Genomic DNA, 27,202 nt, shown 5'->3' with positions numbered 1-27,202 from the left:
ATGAAGCCCAAGGGTATTTACCAAACAGAATTTCATTCAGATGTGGCTCCTTTTACTGAAGGGGTCAAACAGGGACATCACAGAGCAAGCCTCACCCTCACAATGAGTCTCACCGTCAGATCAAACATCACAACAGGTTGATAACTGAGTATATTGGAGGCATGAGGCTAAACAATCAGTTTCAGTGAAGGAAATGCAGTTGGACAGAGTGCATTTTCGGACGTGGGAATCTGTTTCTACTTTCCAGATCATTCTGTCATTGTGAACTGAATGAAAGCCCCGGGAGTGTTTGATCAACTCTTTCATCAAGGTGAAGTCCACCTTAGCTGGTTCAGTGAAACCGTGAGATCACAGAGCAAGTCCCATCCTCACTCTGAGCATCACAATGAGTTCAGACATCACAATAGCTTCAAAAACACAACAACTTTGAGTGAAAGAAATGGAACTGCACAGATTGGTACTAACTGCCCATCTATCTCGAAGTCAAGGGGGGTCGCCTGGAAGATCTGGACAAATTTACTTTGTGAACTGAGTGTGAGGAACAGCAACACCATCAAGCGATAGATTAGAGAGAAGGCTGAGGACATTGATAGCTTGTCTTTATATTATTATTCTTTCACGGGAGGTGGGCATTGCTGGCAAGACCAGAATTTGTTGCCCTTGAATAAAGTGTTTTGCTCGGCCGTTTACAAGCCAGTTAAGAATCAACATGCGTACTGTGTAGCTTCTGACCATCATGATGAGCAATATAATCAGTATAACAGACCCAGTGATACTGAAGCGCAATCGGGTGGATTAATTGAAGTTGTTGTTGCGGGTTACTCTTCGATATTGTTATTCATGGGAAATCTGTGTCATGGATGCTCGCACTGATGGTTACACAAACCCCACTGTCAAATAATTCCTTATTGTCCCTCACCAACCGACTACAACCTGTTCTTGAATTTGTTTCTCACTCTTCTGTATCTCAACAAAACAGAATCTGCTTCTTGTCAATTCAGCTCAGCTTTGTGAAGTTTGAATCGAATGAAATTCAGAAATATTGAAAATAAACGCTATGATCAATTTTGCTCGAGTGATGTTACTAATTGTAAATATTTGAGCGCTGTGATTTGAGTCAATTAATGATGTTGATGTCAGATACAGTGCCTCTAATTTTAGTCCATAGCTAAATGATTAGTTTTGAATATAAGTGATGTAAAATGACAGCTAAATGATTGCTTTGGAGGGAAATTGATATTGAGTGCAAATGAAAGCCGTTGAACATAAATAAGGTCAAACTTTTCAGGTCGGGTCTGATGCCTCTTGTATTCCAGTATGCTGAAAGCTCATAGAAAGGTACCAATGTGGTGGATGGATTACTGAGCTTGAACATTGGAAGTTTGTTGGCAGCCAAGGAACTACTTGAGGTGGAATAATCAACAACGGGAAGAAAGAAAGATGCAGTTGCCTCAGGGTTAAAAATGAGAATAAAAGTTCATTTGAACTTAGCAGGGCTGGATTGAACCCCACCAGCTTCTAATATATAATGAGATGTCAAGTTTGTCTTTCTCTTTCCCATTGAGCCCTCATGTTGTCCCCTCCCCCCATGGGTGGCTGAAGTGGGTTTTGGCGCCTTTTTTCAAGGCCCTCGCGCTCCGGCTCGCTGGGCACGTGAGGCGCGCGCTAACCTCACGCCGGGGCAACGCGCTGATTGGCGGAGTTCGAATCACGTGTCACCTGTCCCAACGGTCCAGGGGGGGGGTCGCTGCTATAAATAGAGGGGGCGTCGAGGATCGAGCGGGAGAAAACTGGAGGCTGAGCTGGAGGAGGAGGGAGTGAGGCTGGGCAGGAGGGAGTGAGGCTGGGCAGGAGAGAGTGAGGGTGGGCAGGAGGAGGGAGTGAGGCTGGGTAAGAAGGAGTGAGGGTGGGCAGGAGAGAGTGAGGCTGGGCAGGAGGGAGAGGCTGGGCAGGAGCCTCCTCTATTTATAACCTCGACCCCTCCCTGAAAGACGCCGACAGCCTCGAGCGTTTCCTGCTCCTTGCCGCCTTTTTTCCGAAGCCCTCGCGCTCCGCCACCACGGGCCGGCACGTGCTGGCGCGCACGCGCACTCCTTTCGCATCGCCGGCGCTCGCGCCACCGCCCGTCAGAGGCAGCTGGAGGGCGGATCACGTGTCTCCATTCCAGGCGCCGGCCACAGGGAGGTCCGAGGCTATCAATAGAGGCGGTGCCGCTGTGCGGTGGGCGGGGCTGCAGGAGGGGGCGGGGCTGCAGGAGGGGGCGGGGCACTGAGCTGCCTGTGTTTCGTCTTTCGACAAAGTTAATTCAGGAGTGTTCTCATCATAAACCTCAGCAAGAGTCTTTATTGATTCAACCCTGGTTAACAGTTCAACTTACACATGGGAATAATTTAAATACAATACAGAATAGTACAAATCACGGTTTATTTCAGTGTATCCAACTTGTGTCAAATAAATTACAACAAATACAATTTTCAAATTCAAATTCTGCTTCAAATTTTTTCAACTATTTCTTCAACTTTCAAAACAAAAACAAGAGAATTTTATTCATCATCCTCTGATTAAACAGTGAGAAGTTCATGTGGGAGGAGGTGTTTGAACAAAGTAACTGGAGCACTGAGCCCACAGCACAGAACAGTTTCCAACAATCACAACAATAAAAGTCATTAAAATTATAAATTATTTACCATTCTCTTCATTAGGTTTCAAAACATTTCCTGATGTGAATTTTGAAAGTTGCTGAATCTTTGAAGACTTCCCCACAATGAGGGCAGGTTTGAAAACAAGTGTGAGCTTTCAACTGACAGTTATAAACAAAGCTCTCTCCACAGTCTATACATTTATAGGGTCTCTCTCCCGTGTGGATCCGCTGGTGACGATGGAGGCTCCCTGATTCTGTGAAACTCCTCCCACAGTCTGTACATTTATAGGGTCTCTCTCCCATGTGGATCCGCTGGTGACGATGGAGGCTGCCTAATCGTGTGAAACTCCTCCCACAGTCTGTACATTTATAGGGTCTCTCTCCCGTGTGGATCCACTGGTGACGATGGAGGTGACCTGAGTCTGTGAAACTCCTCCCACAGTCTGTACATTTATAGGGTCTCTCTCCCGTGTGGATCCACTGGTGACGATGGAGGTGACCTGAGTCTGTGAAACTCCTCCCACAGTCTGTACATTTATAGGGTCTCTCTCCCGTGTGGATTCGCTGGTGAACATGGAGGCTTCTGGTTCGTGTGAATTTCTTCCTGAATTCGGGACATTCAAACACCTTCTCTGCTGTGTGGATCCGTGGCTGGTGAAGATGTTCTGACTTTATGAATTTGTTCCCCTGTGCAGATTTTGTAGATGATCCCTCCTCTGCTTGATGCTGCAAAAGCCCATTGCTGGAAGGAGAGTTTTGTCTTTTTAAAATCTGCCCACTGGATTCAGGATGCCTTTGCATGTGCTTGACAAGAAAATCCACAGTGGAGAATGTAACTCTGCAATAACGGAAAGGATGACACTCATCTTGTTCCCCTGCTGGAGAAGAAAGATGGAAAATTGTCAGTGTGATCAAACATCTTGAAGATTCTTTTGGAGATACAATTCAGGATTGTGTGGGGATGGGGCTGCAGGATCAGGAGTGAGCATTCTCACATCCAAATCCTACCTTGGATGTGGATCTACCTCGCATTAAGCTGATCTTTCTCTGCACCCTAAGCTGTGACCGTAGCACTACATTCTCTACTTCTCCTTTCATTTTCTATGAACAGTATGCTTTGTCTGCAAAGCACGCAAGAAACAATACTTTACACTCTATACTAATACATGTGACAAAAATAAATTCAATCGTCAGAGTTTGTGGGTTCATGTCCCATTGAAGAGATTTTTTTTAATGTATCCAATTCAATCCAAAGTCCAACTCAAAGTCTCAGCAAGTGAGATATTCCAGATCCAAGTTGACAAGACAGGCTCACCACTTCCTGTTTTGGGCTTGATCTACATGGTCCAAGCTGATTGGAGTAGGCATTGCACCTTCTCCAAGGCTTGATCTCATTTGCATCTTTGCCAAAAGGCTCAGATGCCGCTTTAAAAAATTGCTTCAAATGAAGCCTCAGTGTAACCTCATGACTTCAACCAAGTGCAGGATGCCAAACCTACACTTGATCTTAGCCAAAAGTCCGAGAAGCAGCCCATTGAAGAGATTTTTTTTATTTCAAAAATATACTTTATTCATAAATATTCTGAAATAAACCATTGCAGAAACGACATTTCCAATAATTACAAAGTGTCAAAAACAGCCATATTTACAATACTTCACAGTGCTCAGTTCCGAGACATTACATTCATTACAGGTCAGTTCTTCATCAAAATCTATAGACATTCATCACATTTCACTGTGTGCTGTTGTTTTTACAGGGCTGCACACAGTTCTGCAGTCCGAGGGTTTTTTTACAGTTATTGGTCCCTCGGTCTGTCTTGGTTGAAAGGCTTTAAATGGGGGCCTTTCCCCACTGTGACTTTGGAGCGGCTGCCCCAAGCTTGAGAGCATCCCTCAGCATTGGAATGTGCCAATCTGCAACACTCAGTCAAGGACAAATCTTTGCATTGGACGATCAGCAAGTTTCGGGCGGACCAAAGTGCGTCCTTCACCGAGGTGATGACCCTTCAGCAGCAGTTGATATTTGTCTCGGTGTGCGTCCCTGGAAACAGCCCGTAGAGCACAGAGTCCTGCATCACCGAGCTGCTCGGGATGAACCTCGACAAATACCACTGCACCTCACTCCAGACCTTCTTTGCAAGGCCACATTCCACAAGGAAGTGTGCGACCGTCTCATCACCCCTGCAGCCGCTTCGAGGGCAGCGTGCGGTGGTGTTGAGACCTCGAGGGTGCATGAAGGATCTGACGGGAAGTGCCCTTCTCACCACCAGCCAAGCCAGTATCTTGGTGCTTGTTTGAAAGTTCTGGTGATGAGGCATTCTGCCAGATGATACTGACAGTTGGCTCAGGGAACTATCCGACAGGATCCACCATCTCCTTTTCTCTCAGGGCATTAAGGACATTACGCGCTGACCACTGCTTGATCGCCATGTGGTCAAAGCTGTGTTTCTGGAAAGATTTCTCCACGAAGAACAGATGCTGCGGTACGGTCCAACTACTTGGAGCGTTCCATGGCAGTGTGGCCAGACCCATCCTCCGCAACACTCGGGGTAGCTCGAACCTCAAAAAGTAGTGGCACTTGGTGTTAGCGTACCAAGGATCTACACACAGCTTGATGCAGCCGCACACAAAGGTGGCCATCAGAATAAGGGTGGCGTTGGGAATATTTTTCCCTCCATTCTCCAGAGATTTATGCATCGCTTCCCTCCCGACACGAACCATCTTAGATTTCCAGATAAATTTGAAGATGGCCTGGGTGACTGATGCTGCGCAGGATTTGGGGATAGGCCAGACCTGCTCTATGTACAATAAAATGGACAGTACCTCACACCGGATGACCAGGGTCTTGCCGGTGATAGAGAGGGAGCGTTGCTTCCACAAGCCCAATTTCTGCCTTACTTTGGCGATGCACTCTTCCCAGTTTTTGGCACATGCCCCCGCAGCTCCAATCCACATCCCCAGCACCTTAAGGAAGTCTGCCCTGACGGTGAAGGGGACAAAGGATCTGTCAGCCCAGTTCCCAAATAACAAAGCTTCATCTTGCCCCAGTTCACTTTGGCTCCCGAGGCCAGCTCGAACTGCTCACAAACTTGGAGGAGCCTGCGAACAGACGACAGGTCCAAGCAGAAGACAGCCACGTCTTCAATGTACAGGGAAGCTTTGACTTGCATGCTTCCACTGCCTGGCACGGTAACCCCTTTAATGCCTGAGTCCTTTCTGATGAACTCAGCAAAGAGTTCAGTGCAACACACAAAAAGGACGGAGGAGAGAGGGCAGCCCTGCCTGACTCCAGACCTGATCTGAAAGTTATCTGATTCCCACCCGTTGATTGAGACTGCGCTACTGATGTCTGTTTGGAGCAGTTCCCTCCCCAAAGCCCATTTTGGAGAGCACCTTCATCACGTGGGTGTGCAATATTCTGTCAAACGCCTTCTCCTGGACTAGGCTGATGAGGCAGGTGTCCATCTGCCTGGCCTGCACAATCGTATCCCTGAGTAGCGCAAGGTTATCAGAGGTCTTCCTGCCGGGTACAGCACAGGTTGGATCAGGATGGATCACCGACCCCAGAGCAGACTTGACCCGGTTCGCGATGACCTTGGCCAGTATTTGGTAATCCACAGTCAACAGTGAAATGGGTCGCCAATTTCTAATTTCTTCCCTTTCCCCCTTCTGCTTGTAGATGAGGGTAATGATGCCTTTCCTCATGGATTCTGGCATTGCCTTCCAGAAGCATACTCTTGTATACTTCCAGCAGGTCCAGCCACGTCAACTCCCACAACGCCGAGTAAAACTTAGCCGGTAAGCCGTCGCTTCCAGGAGTTTTATCCATCTGAAAGGACTCAACGGCCTTTGTCAGCTCATCCAGGGAGAACGGTTTGTCCAGGCTCTCCTGCTCACTGTTGTCTAAGACCTCCGTGACAGACGACAGGAAAGACTGGGAGGCCGTGCTGTCTGTTGGCTTCAAGTCACACAGTCCGGCATAGAAGGATTTGCAGATCCTCAGAATGTCAGACTGCGATGACTTTACAGAGCCATCTTCTTCCTTCAAGCTGCTGATCACAGAGGTTTCTCTGTGCACCTTTTGGAAGAAGAAACGCTGGCACGTTTCATCCTGCTCCTTGGAGCCGACCCTCGATCAGAAGATGACTTGGAGGCTTCCGAGGCAAAGAGCGAGGCTTGCTGGCTCTTCACCTCCCAGACATCCTCCTCGGCATCAACCCCCATCAACTGCAGTTGGAGTAGATTCTGCGCGCTTTTCTGGTCTCGGGACATTTCCCCCGTCTCTCCCTGGCTTCTGAACCCCTTTACGGATGAAGAACCTTTTGATGTTATCCTTGGTTGTTTCCCACCAGAGCGATGGAGACTCAAAAGAGGGTTTCACGGTTCTCCAACCCTGGTAAACCCTTTTGAGTTCCTCGAGGTTCTCTGGGGTCAACAGTTATACGTTTTGCTTCCAGGATTTCCTGCCCACTTTCTGGTTTTCCTCTAGATGACAGTCGGCCAGTAGGAGGCAGTGGTCAGAGAAGAACACCGGTTTGACATCGGTGGACCTGACCGTGAGTGTGCGCGACACAAACAGGAAATCAATTCTGGAGCGGACAGACCCATCTGGCTGTGACCACATGTATCTATGCTGAGCTTCGTCTGCAGCGTTGCTGAAGACAGCGTGCAGCTTGGCATCTTTGACTGTTCCCAACAGGAGTCTGGACATGGCGTCCAGTTCATTTTCGGCCCTGCTGGATCGCACGGCCATGTCGACGATACAGTTCAAGTTCCCACCCGGAATGATTGGCCGGGAGGTCGTGAGCAGCAGTGGCAGCTGTTGAAAGACTGCCAGCCGTTCACTCTGAATGGGAAGGGGATGCACTTATCACCCCGAGAGGGCAGTTCTTGTAAGTGACATCTGCTACGAGGAGGTATCCACCCACCACGTCCTTAACTTCGGAGATGGTGAAGTAGCGTCCTTGCAGCAGAATGCCGAGGCCAGACGAACGGCAGTCATTCCCACCTGACCAGATGGACGGTCCGTGCGACCACACAACTCGATCAGCGCCTGTAACTGCTGAGGTAATGTATCCCACACTCCTGCAGGAACAGCAGGTTGGCCTTGACATTGGCCAGGTAGGTTAGGTTGGCCGCACATCGCAAAGTGTCTTTAATACTTTGCACATGAATGGGTGCAAACTTCAAAGACATTTTTAAAGCTTAAAAGATTTGACAGTTCTTACATTGTCCAGAGTCTTTCAATCAGCTCCAGTTGCTGCATGCCTGTGGTGCTGACTCTGCAGGGATACAGGGCTGAGGTAGCAGTCCGACACTGCCTCAGGTCCCCGACCGTGACTGGGTGACATCGACGGTGTTCTGTAGCCCCCGGTTGGTGCCAGGGTTGCAGGCCGGTCTCCGCCTTGGATGTTGCTGCTGCTGTTGGTGTCCTCGTTTGTGTTTCCTGGGGTCAGGAGAGTCTCCGCTGCACTGTTGCTTCCGATGGCTGGATGTTCCCCGGTGTTTTGTTGTTCGTGGTCTGCTGCTGCTGTGGTTCCTGTGCCGCTTTCGTGCTGAGCCTCTTGTTGTTCCATCGGTTGCCAGCTTGTTTTCCCTCGTCTGAGGAGGCGTAGCCAATGAAGGTTCCAGCTGCGGGGGATTTCCTTTCGTGGTCCTTTTTTCAGGAGTTTGGGTCCCACCAGGGCTCCTCGAGATCTCCACCCTCCTGCTGCATGGGCTGTACCGCCTTCTGCTGGGGGGTGTGGGGGTGTCATCCTGCTGTGCTGGGGCATCCACCTTTGCTTCGGAAGCTTTCTCTGAGCCAGTTTCTTTTGCGGTGGGTTCTTGTTCTCGGAGGAGGCAGGAGTTTCCTTTGCTTTGGCCTTTCTCGCTCCGCCACTGGTGATCTGGACATACGTAACCGGGTTCCGCTGCAACATAATGGTGAACAGAGGCTCCGCTGTCAGTATAGGGAGGGGCCCCTCTTTGCCTTTTTCCTTCAACGCTATCAGGCTTTTGAAGCTGACATCGACAAGTGGCTGGTTGTCATACTGCGCCACACCGTAGAAGTCTGCTGCTTGGAATCCACAGCACTCAAACAACGTGGCCCATTGAAGAGATTTGTGCATGTAATCCAGACCGACAGCACGATGCTGCAGTGAAGGAGTGCTGGACTGTCAGAGGTCCTGTCTTTCAAAGCGTGCGAGACTCCACATTGTCTACAGGCCTGGTTTTACCATCAAATAAAATTTGGTAAAGTCGGGCGTGAGGCGAGTAGCACGATCCATGTCCGCCTCTGCGTTGGTTCCCCTTTTACCAAGGCATGAAAATGGCTGCGATCGGGACCGCGCCTGAAACGGGCGTGACAGCCATTTAAATGTATTTAAATTGACAATGGGCTGCACGCCCAACGTTATCGGCACTTCCCCCTTTACCACCGTGTTCACCCATCCAGAATCGGCACAAAACAGACATGTTCCACAAACGTCCGATTCGGGTGCTCCGGTGAGTGAGAAGGTAAGTGCCAAGCGTCTGACGGCTGGGTGGGTGGTGGGAGGGGAGGCGGGAGCTGTTCTGACAGCTCTCTGCTTGAGATCAGTGGGTCTAAAAGTGAGATCTGAAACACTCCCAGTTGTGTGTGTGTGTGTGTGTGTGTGTATGTGTGTGTGTGTGTGTGTGTGTGAGAGGGAGTCCAGTGTGTGTTAAGGGGGGGTGAGTGTATCTCAGAGAGAGAGACTGAGTATGAGAGACGGGTGTGAGTTTGTGAGAGAGAGCAAGTGAGTGTTTACAAGAGAGGGAGGTAGTCTGTGAGTGTGAGGGGGGTGAGAGTATGAGAGAGGGAGTTTCTGAATGTGAGGGAGTTAGAGTGTGTGAGAATTGGAGTGTGTGTGTGTGAGGGTGAGTGAGTGTGTGCGTGCGACGGAGTGAGTGTGAGGGGAAGAGCAGAGTGTGCGTGAGAGACGGTGAAGAGCGTGTGTGAGGGAGGGCATTGAGTATGAATGAGGAGGAGTTGAGTGTGTGTGAGAGGGAGTGAGTGTACTTGAGTGAGAGAGTAGGGTGTGTGAGACAGGGCGGTAGGGTGTGTGTGAGAGAGGGGAAGTCAGTGTTTGGGAGGGTGAGTGTGTACGTGTCCAATACAGGCATCAGCTTTCCAGCATCATTCCTCCCATTAAAGGTGAGAAAATGTAAGCATTAAATATGTTTTAAAATGAGACTTTCTAGATTCCCGCCTCTGAAACTGGGTATTACTTCCAGGGACAATGTTGGAGCGTGGGAGGGTGTTTTGGTCCAGGGTAAATGTGAGGGGGTCATGTCGCTGGTGAATGTATTTGTGACCATGTTCCTCTTCATAAATCCGTACAAGTGCACAGATATAGTCAGAAAAGACTTGTTTACATTTGGTTATTGTGTTTGAAACTTTTTCGTGACAAAAAGGGGCGTTGTTATTAAGAGAAGTCTTGTGGCTCCCTGGTGCACTGGGGAGGTCACTAAGATTCTGCAGCACGAGAAGTTTGGGAAGCCCGGATTGATTTTCTGCCTACTGTACAACTGCACCATTAGCACCGCAGATTTCACTTTGTAAACAAGTCTATAATGTGGCACTTTGTCACAATGACATTATCACAGAAAACAAAAGAATCTTTCACCTAAGTTCCCAATTTTGGTCAGAATTCTTACATTTCGATTGCTGTTTTGAATTCCACATTGTCATCCATTTGATGCCCAGTTCCTTTGCATATTCATCCCCATACCAGACCAGCAGCTCACAGCGAGGAGGAACAGGCTTGCAGGTCCTGTAGTAAATTTTGCCTTGGTGCTGAAAGGCCACAAGGTTCTGCTCCTCCTCCTTCCTGGCATAGTTAACAAATCTGGAACATAAGTGAATACTCAACTGCTGAAAGCTCAGTTCACATTGTTGCATCAAAACACAATGAGAAACACGTTAGTGTCGTGTGTGAGAATGACAGGGCATATCTCCACCCATTGCCAAATTTCACCTTCAAGCACACTGTCAGAAGGGGACACTCACTGGAGACCAATCACTTCAGTGTAGGTATCGAAAACAGTCACCTCAACATTTCTGGGAAGATGGATGGGGGGAGGGGGTGGATTTTCGGGGAGGTGGTAGACGTGTCCAGAAATATGCATTTGCTGGTTTCAGAGTCTTCCTGCTGCACGTTCTCTTCTAGAATAAGCCGAGTATTTTGCAGCAAGCTATTTGTCAGGCACCATGTCACATATTAAACACATGTCAAGGGACAAGGATACCCTGCTGGGATCTTTACTCGGAAACCATCTCACTGCCCAACTCCCTTCATCTCCTCAAAACTCACTCCAAACTCAGCACATGTTTAAAATCAAAGGCCCTGGACCTTCAGTTGTGTAAAATTAGTTATTTGCAATTCTGCACAAAGGTAGATCCAGGCTGTTTCTTTGCTGTGTTTGAATGTTGCCACAGCCACCCAGACTGAGAGGCTGTGGAGCAGAAACTCCTGCGGCATCATGCTGCAGCTGAGGATTGTAGAGCAAAGAGGAAAACACTGTGAGTCAGAGGGAGGAAAGAGGAAATCAGTCCAATCAGCTGGAGAGACAGGGATGGGTTCAAGGTGATCATTCAGCCTCGGGAAGATTGGCTGGGGCCAAGGTGCTCAAATTCTGACAATATTGTATCAGTTTTCCCTTACCTCATCCAATTTGAATTAGATTCATCCTTCGCGTCAATATATTCAAAATCCTGCTTGCCTTTACTGATCTGCAGAAAGGTATTTTCATAAAAGATTATTCAAAGTTTAGAAAATCAATTTGATCTTTATTTTCACAAGTGATCAAGCTGATTACAAATGGCAAGGAGTTGGTCGTGGCCTCTCACTTCTTGCAATAAAACTTAACCAAACCCTTATCTGATTTCTGTGATTATTCCATTGAATTAGAAAGCCCAGAGCTGCATACAAGCTACAAACACAGAGGTGGTGAACAGTTTCACGGAGCTTCGCAAAGTCAGTCTTCGAGCCATAGAGGTTTACAGCATGGAAACAGGCCGTTCGACCCAACTTGTCCATGCTGTCTTTCTTTCAATCACTAAGCTAGTCCCATTTGCCCGCATTTGGGAACAGATATTGACTATCTCGCTGATCTATGCCCCTCATTATTTTATCAACCTCTATAACATCCTAATAAGCCTCCTGCACTCCAAGGAAAAAAGTCCCAGTCTATCCAGCCTCTCCTTATAACTCAAACCATCAAGTTCTGGGAGCATCCAAGTAAATCTTTACTGCACTCTTTCTAGTTTAATATACTTTCTATAATAGGGTGACCAGAACTTTCTATAATAGGATGCACAGTATTCCAATTGTGGCCTTACCAATGTCTTGAACAACTTCAACAAGATGTCCCAACTCCTGTATTCAATGTTCTGACCGATGAAACCAAGCATGCCGAATGCCTTCATCGCCACACTGTTCACCTGTGACTCCACTTTCAAGGAGCTATGAACCTGTACCCCAAGATCTCTTTGTTCTATAACTCTAACCATCGCCCTACCATTAACTGAGTAAGTCCTGCCCTGGTTCAACCTGACAAAATGCATCACCTCGCATTTATCTAAATTAAACTCCATCTGCCATTTGTCAGCCCACTGGCCCAATTGATCAAGATACCGTTGCAATCCGAGATAATCTTCTTCACTGTCCACTGTGCCACCAATCTTAGTGTCATCTGCAAACTTACTAACCATGCCTCCGAGGTTCTCATCCAAATCATTAATATAAATGACAAATAACAATGGACCCAGCACTGATCCTTGAGGCACACCGCTGGTCACAGGCCTCCAGTTTGAAAAACAACCCTCTACAACCACCCGCTGTCTTCTGTCATCAAGCCAATATTGTACATAGGAATATAAGTACTCGGAGCAGGAGAAGGCCATCTGGCCCCTTGAGCCTGTTCCGCCATTCAAAACAAGATCATGGCTGATCTTTTTGTGGACTCAGCTCCACTTACCCACCCGCGCACCACAACCCTTAATTCCTTTACTGTTCAAAAATTTATCTATCCTTGCCTTAAAAGCATTCAGTGAGGTAGCCTCAACTGCTTCACTGGGCAGGGAATTCCACAGATTCACAACCCTTTGTGTGAAGAAGTTCCTCCTCAACACAGTCCTAAATCTGTTCCTGCTTATTTTGAGACTGTGCCCCTTAGTTCTAGTTTCACCAGCCAGTGGAAACAACTTCTCTGCTTCTGTCTTATCTATTCCTTTCATAATCTTATAAGATCTCCCCTCATTCTTCTGAATTCCAATGACTATCGCCCCAGTCTACTCCGTCTCTCCTCATAAGCCAATCCTCTCAACTCCAGAATCAACCTAGTGAATCTCCTCTGCACCCCTCCAGTGCCAGTAGATCCTTTCTCAAGAATCTCCTTGGCTACCTCACCCTGGATCCCATGAGAGTTAACCTTGTGCAACAACCTACCATGCGGTACCTTGTCAAAGGCCTTGCTAAAGTCCATGTAGACAACATCAACTGCACTGCCCTCATCGACCTTCTTGGTCACCCCTTCAAAAAACTCCATCAAATTTGTGAGACATGATTTTCCACTCACAAAGCCATGCTGACTGTCCATAATCAGTCCTTGCATCTCTAAATGACTGTAGAGCCTGTCTCTCAGAATACCTTCTGACAACATCCCCACTACAGATGTGAGGCTCACCGGCTTGTAGTTCCCAGGCTTTTCCCTGCAGCCCTTTTATAACAAAGGCACAACATTTGCCACCCTCCAATCTTCAGGCACCTCACCTGTGGCTGTTGATGATTCAAATATCTCTGCTAGGGGACCTGCAATTTCCTCCCTAGCCTCCCACAATGTCCTGGGATACACTTCATTAGGTCCCCAGGGATTTATCTACCTTGATGAGCTTTAAGACTTCCAGCACCTCCTTCTCTGTTAGATGTACACTCCTCAAGACATCACTATTTATTTTCCCAAGTTCCCCAACATCTATTCTTTTCTCAACAGTAAATACTGATGAGAAATATTACTTTAAGATCTCATCCATCTCTTGTGGATCCGCACATAGATGACCTTGTTGATCCTTAAGACCCCCTACTTTCTCCCTTGTTAATCTTTTGCCCTTTATGAATTTGTAGAAGCTCTTTGGATTCTCCTTTGCCTTATCTGCCAAAGCAATCTCGTGTCCTCTTTTTGCACTCCTGATTTCTCTCTCAACTCTACTCCTACACCCTCCCTACTCTTCAAGGGATCCACTTGATCCTCGCTGCCTATGCAGGTCATATGCCTCCTTCTTCTTGACCAGGGCCTCAATATCCCGAGTCATCCATGGTTCCCTACATCTCCCATTCACTCGAAGAGGAATGTGCTTGCCCTGAACCATGATTAACACACTTTTGAGGAATAATCCCTGAACTAAGTGAAGATATCAATGCTCTCTGTCATGCTGCCATCTCTTCCACAACTTCCTCCTAACCTTAGCCTACTCCGTGCTGACCATTTCCCACTCAGATACCTCAAAGACTAACTCATCGCTCCCTAATGGCACCACTTTCCCAACATTGGGAAATCGTGTTAGTTTTGTAAAAAATCAAGGCATCCGTCAACGAGAGACCCATGATAGTCTCAACTCAGCCAAAGAACAAATTATCCTGATTTCCAATGTTCACTTCCTCATGTGTGCAAAAGGATATCAATAAAGTGAAGGGGAGGGAAGATAGAGAACAAGAGATTGAAAAGAAGGAGACTGAAGGAAGAGGAACTGGTTGAGGGGTAGAAGAGAGAGCAGAGGGACAGGAGGATCGCAAAATCAGCTGAGGAGAGAGGTGAGAAAAAGGAGAAGGTGTGAGCAGTGAAATGAAAAGTGATTAGAAATAAGGAATGAGTGGGATAATGGAAGACAAACAGGGACAGATCGAAATCAAAATTTGCCTCGGCCAACAGCTGAGATTTATCCGAATGACGAATTTTGGGCTGGGGGTAGAGATTTAATCTAAAAGCGAGAGGTTGGGGAGTTTGGGTTGGTCTTCAGAGAGCGGAGTTTTGTCCAGATGAAGATCTGGACCTGAATTCTCCAATCTCACCCGTGTCTGGGATTCTCCAGTCCCGCTGCTGTGAATGGAGATTTGGCCAAGCACCAAATTCTCCATTCTCATTGACAGTGGTGAAGTGTATGACATTGAAAAATTTTGACTTTTGATTTCTTTCTTAATATTGACAAAGGATCTCTGTAGAAAGCTGCAATTAACTTGGATGTATCTTTGGTCCCAAGGGGCTGAATTAAAATGATTTATCCTGTTGTGGTGTTTCGTGGGTTTCAGCCTGTTTGAGGTGTATTTGCTTTTTGCTTTCTGTCAGTGGTGATTCCGACTCAAAGCGTTCCTTGGCTGCTGCCAGACCTCCAATGTGCAAATCCAGTAATCCAGTCTTCACTTGTGAACATATCTACATGTTTTCAAACCAAATGAATAAATCAGCCCAATCGGCTAGAGAGACGGATGGGTTCAGGGTGATCATTTGGGCCCTGGGAGATTGGCTGAGGCCAAGGTGCTCAAATCCTGACAATATTGTTTCAGTCTTCTCTTACCTCATTCCAATTTGAATTAGATTCATCCTTCACATCAGGTAAAGCTCAATAAAGCTGATTTGTCTTCGCTTGTTTTCTATTTATCAGTTCCATCCAGTAGCAACCAGGAACAGAAATCTTAAATAACTTGGTGAAACTGCATTCAGATAAAGCCTGAACTTTCTCTTGAAACAAGTAAGAAAGTTGAGAACCATTTTCAGAACTCACCATCCATGAATATCCACTGACAGCAGCTGACTCTTCATTTGATATGACTCCTTCATAAGGTCCAAAGTGAACTCCTTTGGGAATAATCTTTCCTTCATTTCATACACCAAGACCCGCTTTTCGAATTTTTGAAGTTGCGATGCTCAGACCCTCTGGAAGGGATAAGCGTGCTCTGTCTGGTTGGCTGAATTCAACAACCATGTCCTTGATGAATACTGGAGGACCATGCACAGGACATTCTTCAATGAAGAATGTCTCACAACCTTCACAAACTATCAGAAAACAAATTAATTAAAGATCAATCAGGATTTAAGTTCATTATTCAGGGTTTATAAAGGTGAAGGGGCTTTTTCTGAGAAGGGGAAGATGACCTATCATCGGTCTTTATTGTATAATTGCAATTCAGTTTGCAAATAGAAGCAGGATCTTTCTGTGATTTATCAGATGGTGAAAATGGCTGGGTACCTTCCCTTACTGAAAATTACATCCAGTGCCAGTCAGATCTTCCCCACTCTGTTGTACAAAAGGGTCTGTTGTGGGCAAGGTGTTCAGTCCTTCACTCCAAGAGGCAACACTGATATCGGGAACAATAACAATGCAAACTCTGGCAAAAGTATCTCCAAGCTAAGCTCCGCCTGAGAAGATGTGCATGGACAGCACTGGAACTTTGAAAGTGGAGACTGAATTTCAAGGAAGGCTGAATATCATGCGTGCAATAACAAGCTACAATTACAGAGACAATTACAAATTGTCACTACCCACATACCATCCCATACTGAGGGACTCCAAACTTGATTCTTAAAGTATATTGAATAAATGTAATGAAATGTATTGCCGAAAATAGACAAAGGCTGTTATTCCTATAACCAGAGGATTTGAGTTTACAAAAGCAAGAAGTCATATTCTATTTTATTGCACAATTTCAGAATTATAACCAACAGTTTGGGATTATTTTTGTGATTATATTAAGTTAATGAAGAAGAATTAGTGCCAGGCAAACACAGGCCTTCACTCCTCCCCTGCCACTACGCCGTGCTGTATTGCTGTCGCAATGCCCTGGCTTACCAAGGCCTTATGTCATCAGACTAACCCTCCCAATAAATTCTTCCTGATACAAAGATTGGATACTTTGAACATACACAAGTAGTCATCATCACAAAGTTATCTTTCTTCGGTGTAAACCTTTACCTCTCTATTTCTTAAATTGTATCTTCTACTTTCAATCTCTTGGGTCGCCTGTTGATTTGAAGATCCCACACTATTTCCAGCACAAACAACTGTGGAATAAATCAAAAACATCATGGACAGAACTTGAACAAATCAACTGTAATTCTTCGTACACAAAACGTTGTCTGTTTGAACAGCAGACAAAGAACAAAGAACAAAGAACAATACAGCACAGGAACAGGCCCTTCGGCCCTCCAAGCCCGCGCCGCTCCCCGGTCCAGGATTGAATCCTGAATCCAGGATCCCCGCCCAATTTTCCAGCCTATCTACATCCTAATATCCTATCCACCGAGCTGTCCCTCACAGCTACGATGCTTTGTTCATCACAACCTATTAACTCACTCCCACCCCCCCATTCCAGACCATGTGATCTCCAGGGAGAGGCGAAAACCCAGAGTGAAAACCCCAGGGCCAATATGGGGAAAAGAAATCTGGGAAATTCCTCTCCGACCCCCTGAGGCGATCGAAACGAGTCCAGGAGATCACACTGGCCCAGATCAGAAAATGCTTCCCAACCCTATTCATTTCCCCTTCTGCTTTACGAACACCATCTGAATTCCCTGCCCCCGAGACAGGTTCCCAACTATCCGCAGTTTCGCTCTGTACTGGCACCAGCAAGATGATCATAGAATGAAGCCTTGAAACGAGAAACAAAGAACAATTAGCCCGCGCCGCTCCCTGGTCCAAACTAGACCACTCTTTTGTATCCCTCCATTCCCACTCCGTTCATATAGCTGTCTAGATAAGTCTTAAACGTTCCCAGTGTGTCCGCCTCCACCACCTTGCCCGGCAACACATTCCAGGTCCCCACGACCCTCTGTGTAAAATATGTCCTTCTGATATCTGTGTTAAACCTCCCCACCTTCACCTTGAACCTATGACCCCTCGTGAACGTCACCACCGACCCGGGGAAAAGCTTCCCACCGTTCACCCTATCTATGCCTTTCATAATTTTATACACCTCTATTAAGTCTCCCCTCATCCTCTTTCTTTCCAAGGAGAACAACCCCAGTTTCCCCAATCTCTCCTCATAACCAAGCCCCTCCATACCAGGCAACATCCTGGTAAACCTCCTCTGTACTCTCTCCAAAGCCTCCACGTCCTTCTGGTAGTGTGGCGACCAGAACTGGACGCAGTATTCCAAATGCGGCCGAACCAACGTTCTATACATCTGCAACATCAGACCCCAACTTTTATACTCTATGCCCCATCCTATAAAGGCAAGCATGCCATATGCCTTCTTCACCACCTTCTCCACCTGTGACGTCACCTTCAAAGATCTGTGGACTTGCACACCCAGGTCCCTCTGCGTCTCTACACCCTTTATGGTTCTTCCATTTATCGTGTAGCTCCTCCCTACATTATTCCCACCAAAATGCATCACTTCGCTTTTATCAGGATTGAACTCCATCTGCCATTTCTTTGCCCAAATTTCCAGCCTATCTATATCCTTCTGTAGCCTCTGACAATGTTCCTCACTATCTGCAAGTCCTGCCAGTTTTGTGTCGTCCGCAAACTTACTGATCACCCCAGTTACTCCTTCTTCCAGATCATTTATATAAATCACAAACAGCAGAGGTCCCAATACAGAGCCCTGCGGTACACCACTAGTCACAGGCCTCCAGCCGGAAAAAGACCCTTCCACTACCACCCTCTGTCTTCTATGACCAAGCCAGTTCTCCACCCATCTAGCCACCTCCCCCTTTATCCCATGAGATCCAACCTTTTTCACTAGCCTACCATGAGGGACTTTGTCAAACGCTTTACTAAAGTCCATATAGACAACATCCACGGCCCTTCCTTCGTCAACCATTTTGGTCACTTCTTCAAAAAACACCACCAGGTTAGTGAGGCATGACCTCCCTCTCACAAAACCATGCTGACTATCGTTAATGAGTTTATTCCTTCTAAATACGCATACATCCTATCTCTAAGAATCTTCTCCAACAACTTCCCCACCACGGACGTCAAGCTCACCGGCCTATAATTACCCGGGTTATCCTTCCTACCCTTCTTAAATAACGGGACCACATTGGCTATCCTCCAATCCTCTGGGACCTCACCTGTGTCCAGTGACGAGACAAAGATTTGCGTCAGAGGCCCAACGATTTCACCTCTCGTCTCCCTGAGCAGCCTTGGATAGATTCCATCAGGCCCTGGGGATTTGTCAGTCTTTATATTCTCTAACAAACCTAACACTTCCTCCTTTGTAATGGAGATTTTCTCCAACGGTTCAACACTCCCCTCCGAGACACTCCCAGTCAACACATCCCTCTCCTTTGTGAATACCGACGCAAAGTATTCATTTAGGATCTCCCCTACTTCTTTGGGCTCCAAGCATAAGTCCCCACTTTTGTCCCTGAGAGGTCCGATTTTTTCCCTAACAACCCTTTTGTTCCTAACGTATGAATAAAATGCCTTGGGATTCTCCTTAATCCTGTCTGCCAAGAACATTTCGTGACCCCTTTTTGCTCTTCTAATTCCCCGTTTGAGTACTTTCCTACTTTCTTTGTACTCCTCCAGAGCTCCCTCCGTTTTTAGCTGCTTGGACCTAACATACGCCTCTCTTTTCTTTTTGACCAGTCCCTCAATTTCCCTGGTTATCCACGGTTCTCTAATCCTACCCTTCCTATCCTTCTTTTTTACAGGCACATGCTTGTCCTGTAGCCCTAACAACCGTTCCTTAAAAGATTGCCACATACCAGATGTGGATTTACTCTCAAACAGCCTCTCCCAATCAAGAGCTGCCAATTTCTGCCTGATCCCAGTAAAGTTAGCCTTCCCCCAATCCAACACCTTACCCTTGGGACACCACTCATGCTTTTCCATCACTATCCTAAAGCTAACAGAATTGTGGTCACTATTTGCCACATGTTCCCCTACCGAAACTTTGAAGACCTGACCGGGCTCATTCCCCAGTACCAGGTCCAGTATAGCCCCTTCTCTAGTCGGGCTGTCTACATATTGTTCCAACGAACCCTCCTGTACACATTTTACAAATTCCTCCCCATCCAGAGACCCTGCCCTCAGCGATTTCCAGTCTATACCAAGGAAATTGAAGTCTCCCACTACAACAACCCTATTTTTCCTGCACCTATCCAGTATCTCCTGACATATCCATTCTTCCACTTCCCTTGGGCTGTTGGGGGGCCTGTAATACACCCCCAACATAGTGACTGCGCCTTTCCTGTTTCTAAGCTCCACCCAGAGTGACTCGTTACACGACCCCTCTGAATTGTCCTCCCTCTGCACCGCTGTAATATGCTCTCCAACTAATACCGCTACTCCCCCACCTCTTTTGGCCCCTCCTCTGTCTCGCCTAAAACACTTGTACCCTGGAATATTCAGCTGCCAGTCCTGTCCCTCTTTCAACCAAGTCTCTGTCACCGCAACCACATCCAAATTCCTCGTGCGCATTAGGGCCCCAAGTTCGTCTGTCTTACCTTGCATTGAAGTATAAGCACTCCAGACCTCCAGGCTCAGTGAGGTCGTCCTCCCCCAGAGTGCTCTTCTTCTTTGCCAGCCTTGTCCCAGCCCCAAGCTCGTCCCCAGCCTCCACACTTGTAGACCTAATATTTTGATCCCCACCCCCCTGCCATACTAGTTTAAACCCCCCCGAACTGTACTAGCAAAGCTCCCAGCCAGGATATTTGTGCCCTTCCAACTTAGTTGTGACCCCTCCCAGTGACCCAGACATTGAAGATATTTACATAGTACAGATGGACAGGCAGTTGGTACAACTTCAATCACTCCTGCACTGGTCACATTAACACAAGAACATAAGAACTAGGAGCAGGAGTAGGCCATCAGGCCCCTCAAGCCTGCTCCGGCATTCAATAAGATCATGGCTGATTTTTTTTTGGACTCAGCTCCACTTACCCGTCCACTCACCAGAGCCCTTAATTCCTTTACTGTTCAAAAATGTATCTATCCTTGCCTTCAAAACATTCAATGAGGTAGCCTGAACTGCTTCACTGGGCAGGGAATTCCACAGATTCACAACCCTTTCTCTGAAGAAGTTACTCCTCAACTCAGTCCTAAATCTGCTCCCCCTTATTTTGAGGCTATGCCCCCTAGTTCTAGTTTCACCTGCCAGTGGAAACAACTTCCCTGCTTCTATCTTATGTATTCTCTTCATAATCTTATATGTTTCTATCAGATCTCCCCTCATTCTTCTAAATTCCAAAGAATACAGCCCCGGTCCACTCAGTCTCTCCTCATAAGCCCACCCCCTCAACTTCGAAATCAACCTCGTGAATCAACTCTGCACCCCCTCCAGTGCCAGTGTATCCCTTCTCAAGTAAGTAGACCAAAACTGTACACAGCACTCCAGGTGTGGCCTCACCAGCACCTTATACAGGTGCAACATAACCTCGCTGTTTTTAAACTCCAGCCCTCTCGTAATGCGTGACAAAATTCCATTTGCCTTCTTAATTACCTACTGCACCTGCAAACCATATGATACATGCACAAGGACACCCAGGTCCCTCTGCACAGCAGCATGCTGCAATTTCATACCATTTAAAAATTGGTCCATTTTGCTGTTACTCCTACCAAAATGGATGACCTCACATTTACCAACATTGCACTCCATTTGCCAGACCCTTGCCCACTCACTTAGACTATCTATATCCCTTTGCAGACAATCAACATTCTCTGCACACTTTGCTCTGCCACTCATCTTAGCGTCATCTGCAAATTTGGACACATTACACTTGGTCCCCAACTCCAAATCGTAAACAATTGCAGTCTCAACACTGATCCCTGAGGCACACCACACATCACTGGTCGCCAAGCAGAAAAACACCCATTAACCCCCACTCTTTGCTTTCTGTTAGTTAACCAATCCTCGATCCATGCATTCCCCGCAACACCTGCACGTTTATCTTATGCAGGCACCTTGTCGAATGCCTTCTGGAAATCCAGATACACCACATTCACAGGTTCCCCATTGTCCACTGCGCATGTAAAGTTCTCAAAGAATTCCACCAAATTAGTCAAACATGACCTGACCTTCATGAACCCACACTGCGTCTTTCCAATGGGACAATTTATATCCAGATGACTCGCTATTTTTTCCTTGATGATAGATTCAAGCATTTTCCCTACTACATATTCGACATAGAGAAATTCATCCTTGAAATTTCCCCAAGTATTTAAAATCAGTGTACATTTCTGAAATCCTTTATTCCAGGACAAAAACCTATATTGGATTCACTACGAGCATCACTTTCCCAAACTAATGTACCTGTTTCTTTGTTGATATTTTTAACGGAAACTGTCTCTTCCATAGCTGAGACAGTGTCATTCGGGAAGCCCCCAAAGCCATCATTTTTATCCTCTTCTGAAGGGGATGCAATCGATGACGGATCCTTTTGGTTCTAAATGGAGAACATGTGGATTTTTTGATTTTTTGTATTTGTATTTGTTGATATTCCACTCCGTTATTTATGATATATTTAATAAATAATAATCAGATACTATACTCGGTTTTCTTTCATTCTCTCAGCTTTTCTGACGAAATTAAAGTATGCTCTATCGGTGTTAATTATTATCCATTCTCTTGTTCAAATCACTACACAGCAAATATTAACAGGAAAATCAAGACTCAGAGATCATGAAATGAGAGCTTGATCATGATGCCTTCCAACACCACACACAAACTGATTTTTCCAGTGGAGCTCAAGACGTCAAAACTGCAGTGACCCTGATTCAGCCCAGCTGTAGCTTTCAGTGACTTATCAGTGATCACTGAGGTTTATCTTTGTGAACCACACTCTGGAGCCTCATGGTTACAAATAAAGTTAATGTCCACCATCTAAGAAATTTGGAACAATTTATTCATCAACAACATTACGAAAAGTTAATTTTCCGAATCCCCAAGTCATGAAATTCAAACAGGACAAACTGCAGTTATGGAATGTAAGTACAAGTATAACTAAGTTACCAGGGACACTGAGCAGGCATGTCACATTGACAAAAGGAAACATTAAATGCTGGAAAAGGGTGGGTTAAAATCCTGGAACTCTATCATACAAACCATAGAAATCATAGAAACCCTACAGTACAGAAAGAGGCCATTCGACCCATCGACACTGCACCAACCACAATCCCACCCAGGTCCTACCCCCATATCCCTACATATTTTACCCGCTAATCCCTCTAATCTACGCATCCCAGGACACGAAGGGGCAATTTTAGCATGGCCAATCAACCTAACCCGCACATCTTTGGACTGTGGGAGGAAACCGGAGCACCCGGAGGAAACCCACGCAGGCATGAGGAGAATGTGCAAACTCCACACAGACAGTGACCCAAGCCGGGAATCGATCCCTACAAGCACTGAGGGTGTACCTACACCATGTGGATGGCAGCAGCTCAAGAAGGTACCTCAGCACCACCTTCTCAAGGGCAATTAGGGATGGACTAGCTGGTCACGCCCAATGAGCTGATATTAAATAAATGAAGACAGAAAATGCTGAAAGTGTGGAGAGGTCAATTTCAGTCTGAAGGAGAACAGCTGGTTAAAGTTAGAGTTGGGATCCTGCAGCTCGATATCTTTCAGATGCTGACAGGCCTGCAGTGAATATCGAACAGCTTGTTTCCATCTGGATATAATTGTCTCGATAGAATTTCTGTCCATTGAATTACCTTTCTGATGGAAACTTTCTTAGTCTTCTTGCTATCTTCATTCTTGAAAGGAAGCTTCAGGCTTCTCACCTCTTTAAAAGAATAATAATGATAGTTTAGATTGCTGTTTTCACATGTTTCTGCTTTTTATGTTAGCAGTGCGGCAATTCCAGAAATATGTAACATTCTGTATCTAAAGTCAGATCAAAACATAAATAAACTTAAAAATTAGACAAAGAAAGCTTACATTAATTTCCTATGTCCATATACAGGTACACGCAAAATGTTTCCAGTTCTCAGAGACTGGTGGAAGCCTCTGGGGCTGGGCTGAATCATCACCCAAGGAAATTATATTTCTGATCAGTTAGTTCAATTTCCTTTGAATTTTTGGCTCAGTTACGTTGTCCCATCACAGACTGTCATCCATTTCATGATTTTTAGTTCATTTTGTCTCATCAAATGAATATACACAAAAGTTAGCATCACACATTTAATCTGATTGGTCCTGGGGTTCCAGTCCCACTCTGGCAAAAGATGTTCAACTCCTTTGAAAACACAGAAGGCGAACAATTTACGCTGAATTCTGCTCCCTCAACGAAAGTGAGAGTTGTGCACAAAACTAAAGAAAAATATCATTCAATTTATTTATCTTCCGGCTGTCTAAAACTCAAAGTAAAGTAACTGTCTTTGACGAGCTCAAGGCAAGGCTGATTATAATCAGGGTGAACAAAAAGTGCTTTGAATATTTTAATGAAGAAAACATTTTCAATTTACGTGGTGGGTTTTTCACAAGACGTTTAGGTGTCCAATCTTCATCTGAATCACTAGATTCATACACAGGAGGTTGACGCCCCCGGCCATGTCTTGACATGAATGCTGGCTTTGGTACATTCAATCCTGCAAAAATTAAAATATTCCAATTACCTGCAGTATTTAATTTGACTTCGCTTGCTGACATTAGGTACATGCTGAATTAATCCAACCATTTTAGAATATCAGGAAAGGGTAGTACAGAGAGTTTCTTTCCACCTTTGGCAACTGAACTTAAATTCTGCCCAACCTCCTCAGATGAAAAGGGGATTTCATCTCACGCTAGAGTGCTGGAAACATAGCATCAGACCCATGACATCGAAGAGTCTTCTCACAGTTGTTGTTTCTGGTACCTCGCTGATCCCTATTCCACCAATTGCAGAGTTGAAAGAAAGGAGCTTTACATTTGTGACAGCTGATGGTCACTCTCTGATCCTGAGGAGTAAATAAACCTGTTGGACTTGAACCTGGTGTTGTGAGACTTCTTACTGCCCGGAAAGGCAGGGCAATAATGACATCTGAGATGCAGTTTGCCTCCATTATACCTGTGCTAGAATCTATATAGAGAAGGAGTGAGGGAGGAAAACTTCAATTTTTCACCCAGTTCCATTCATTTCTCCATCAAGTGAAACAGAATAGTACTCTTCACTTTACTTTTTTTTTCATGAGATTTGGGCATCACTGGTTGGGCCAACATTTATTGCCCATCCCTAATTGAACTGAGTGGCTTGCTCGGTCATTTCAGAGGGCAGTTCAGAATGAACCACAATGCTGTAGGGTTGGAGTCACATGTAGGCAGATGAGAGATTTCCCTCCCTAAAGGATTAGTGAACCAGATGGGAGAGTTTTACAACAATGGTTTCATGGTCATCGTTAAATTGTTATTTCCAGATTTTATCGAATTCAAATTGCACCCTCTGCCATGGAGGGATAAAACTCGGATCCCCAGAGCATTGCCCTGGATTACTAGTCCAGTGACAATATCACTGCACACCGCCTCTCCACTGCTTTCAAACAGTCTCTGTCTTCTTCCTAACTGCAATATTCCTCCTTATATCAACCAGGGTAATCTTTACCTTTATGAATGTGGATATTGATTTGTTCGCTCATTTACCGTTCATGGTAATTTCTACACAAACCTGTGGTTACAAACCAATCATGACAAGAGGTCACAATTTTACCTTTCTGTGAAGGCCATTAGCTCTCTGATATAAATCATTATATTTGATTATGGTGTAAAATGGCCAATATCGATTGGAAATCAGTTGATGGAGACACTGGTGCATCATCGGTTTGGAAGTTGTCCTCTCAGGAAAGGGAGGATGTGAGGGAAAAGTGTACATACCCTCACACATCTTTCAAAACTGCAATGACAGGTGCTGAGGAAGGCTGCTATCAAACACACTTTCAGCTACATTCAGTAGTTTGCTTGATAGAGATTAGTGGGGCTGGAAAGAATCTCATAACATGAAAGCTGTCAGCTTCTCAAAGTCGATTACTTGTGAAAATGTTCTGCATAATAATGGTTTAGAACATAGAACAGTACAGCACAGCACAGGTCCTTCAGCCCTCTGTGTTGTGCCGAGCTTTGTCCGAAACCAAGATCAAGCTATCCCACTCCCTATCATCCTGGTGTGCTCCATGTGCCTATCCAATAACTGCTTGAAAGTTCCTAAAGTGTCTGACTCCACTATCACAGCAGGCAGTCCATTCCACACCCCAACCACTCTCTGAGTAAAGCACCTACCTCGGACATCCCTCCTATATAAAAGCTAACACACTATAGGCCTTCTGCACGGCTCTATCCACTTGAGTGGCAACCTTCAGAGATCTGTGGTTATGAACCCCAAGATCTCTCTGTTCCTCCACATTCCTCAGAATCCTGCCGTTGACCCTGTCATCCACATTCAAATTTGTCCTACCAAAATGAATCACCTCGCACTTATCAGGGTTAAACTCCATCTGCCATTTTTCGGCCCAGCTCTGCATCCTATCAATGTCTAAATTTGTTTTAAATTCACAAAGATCACAAACTCCCACATGCAATGAGGGTTGGGCAGTTCGCTCATTTCCAGCACAGTGACATAGCATTGGGAGTAATGATCTGACTTTAGCTTGGGAAGGAGTAAAAATATCGATCGAGAGTTTAACATTTCTTGACAATAGTTTTCCTGCTGAAAAGTACACATGAGCTGGTCAGGTGAGCAAGGATCAGCTTCCCCATCTCCCACATCACATTGCCGCTAACACTCAGACAGGATTTTTCACTGCAGCATTCCTGATGCACAGAAGGAAAGAACATTTGGAAATTCAGCTGGTTATTTCACAGCCCTTAGTTTAATATTCAGAGGCTCACAGCCCGATTCAGTCCTGAAGTCTCAGCAGTGATGAAATGGAAATTCCCAGACAAAATGTCTGTCCTCTTCAGAGATTGACCACTTGTGTGTAACATCGGAAGAGTGCTGTGCCTGTGTGTGGCAAAGTTTTCAGAAGGGGGAGTGAGAAATGTAGAAAGGAAAACATCACTGATTTTGTACAGACCTATAGCGAGCATGGCTTCATAGTTCCGCTTCACATTCTTATACCGGACCTTTTCCCATTCACTTAGCTCTGCCCATTCATCTTTGGAAAAGTGAACGGAAATGTCTTTAAACTGGTCTGTAATCTGGAAATGCAAAACAACTGTGATTCCTCACTCATCACTAAATCAGTAATATTCACCAACACAAACTCTATAAATGTAGTATTAGCCTCCCTGTCAGCTCTGCCATCCTGTATAAGAGTGACATCCACTAGAAAGCATGGCCTCCATAATCACCGGTAGAAAATTGACATAAAGAATCGTCTCTCCACAAAACAATTCAATGAAGTGATGGTGAGATTGTTATTCATGTGACCTTGGGGTTGTGACTCATTGAAAACAGAACTGGACAAGGCCAAGAGGCACCACCTCGATCAGATCACCCCTCATATCCAGAGAAGTTCACTCCGTTTTTGATCAGAGCTAAGATGGAATGGAATGAAAAAGGCAAATTCAAAAACATGCTTTCAATTAAATTGGAACAACAGGACTGGGATAAACCTGGAAAAAGAAAGCTCAGAATTAATGTCAC

General features: G+C 45.7%; 1 protein-coding gene across 1 annotated transcript in view; it reads right to left on the bottom strand.

Moving 5' to 3' along the window:
- Positions 1 to 2,698: 2,698 nt before the first annotated feature.
- Positions 2,699 to 27,202, bottom strand: part of LOC144508722 (uncharacterized) — a 53,896-nt gene continuing 29,392 nt past the window's right edge. The window contains exons 17-18 of the mRNA XM_078237030.1: positions 24,879 to 24,905; positions 2,699 to 3,292 (exon numbers count right to left, since the gene is read on the bottom strand). Of these exons, the coding sequence (XP_078093156.1) occupies positions 2,699 to 3,292; positions 24,879 to 24,905 (621 nt within the window). The remainder of the gene's footprint in view (positions 3,293 to 24,878; positions 24,906 to 27,202) is intronic.

The sequence above is a fragment of the Mustelus asterias genome, chromosome 20 (genome assembly GCF_964213995.1).
Source record: "Mustelus asterias chromosome 20, sMusAst1.hap1.1, whole genome shotgun sequence".
Taxonomy (NCBI): domain Eukaryota; kingdom Metazoa; phylum Chordata; class Chondrichthyes; order Carcharhiniformes; family Triakidae; genus Mustelus; species Mustelus asterias.
Note: the sequence above shows the minus strand (reverse complement) of the source record. Positions and strands in the feature narration are given on the sequence as shown.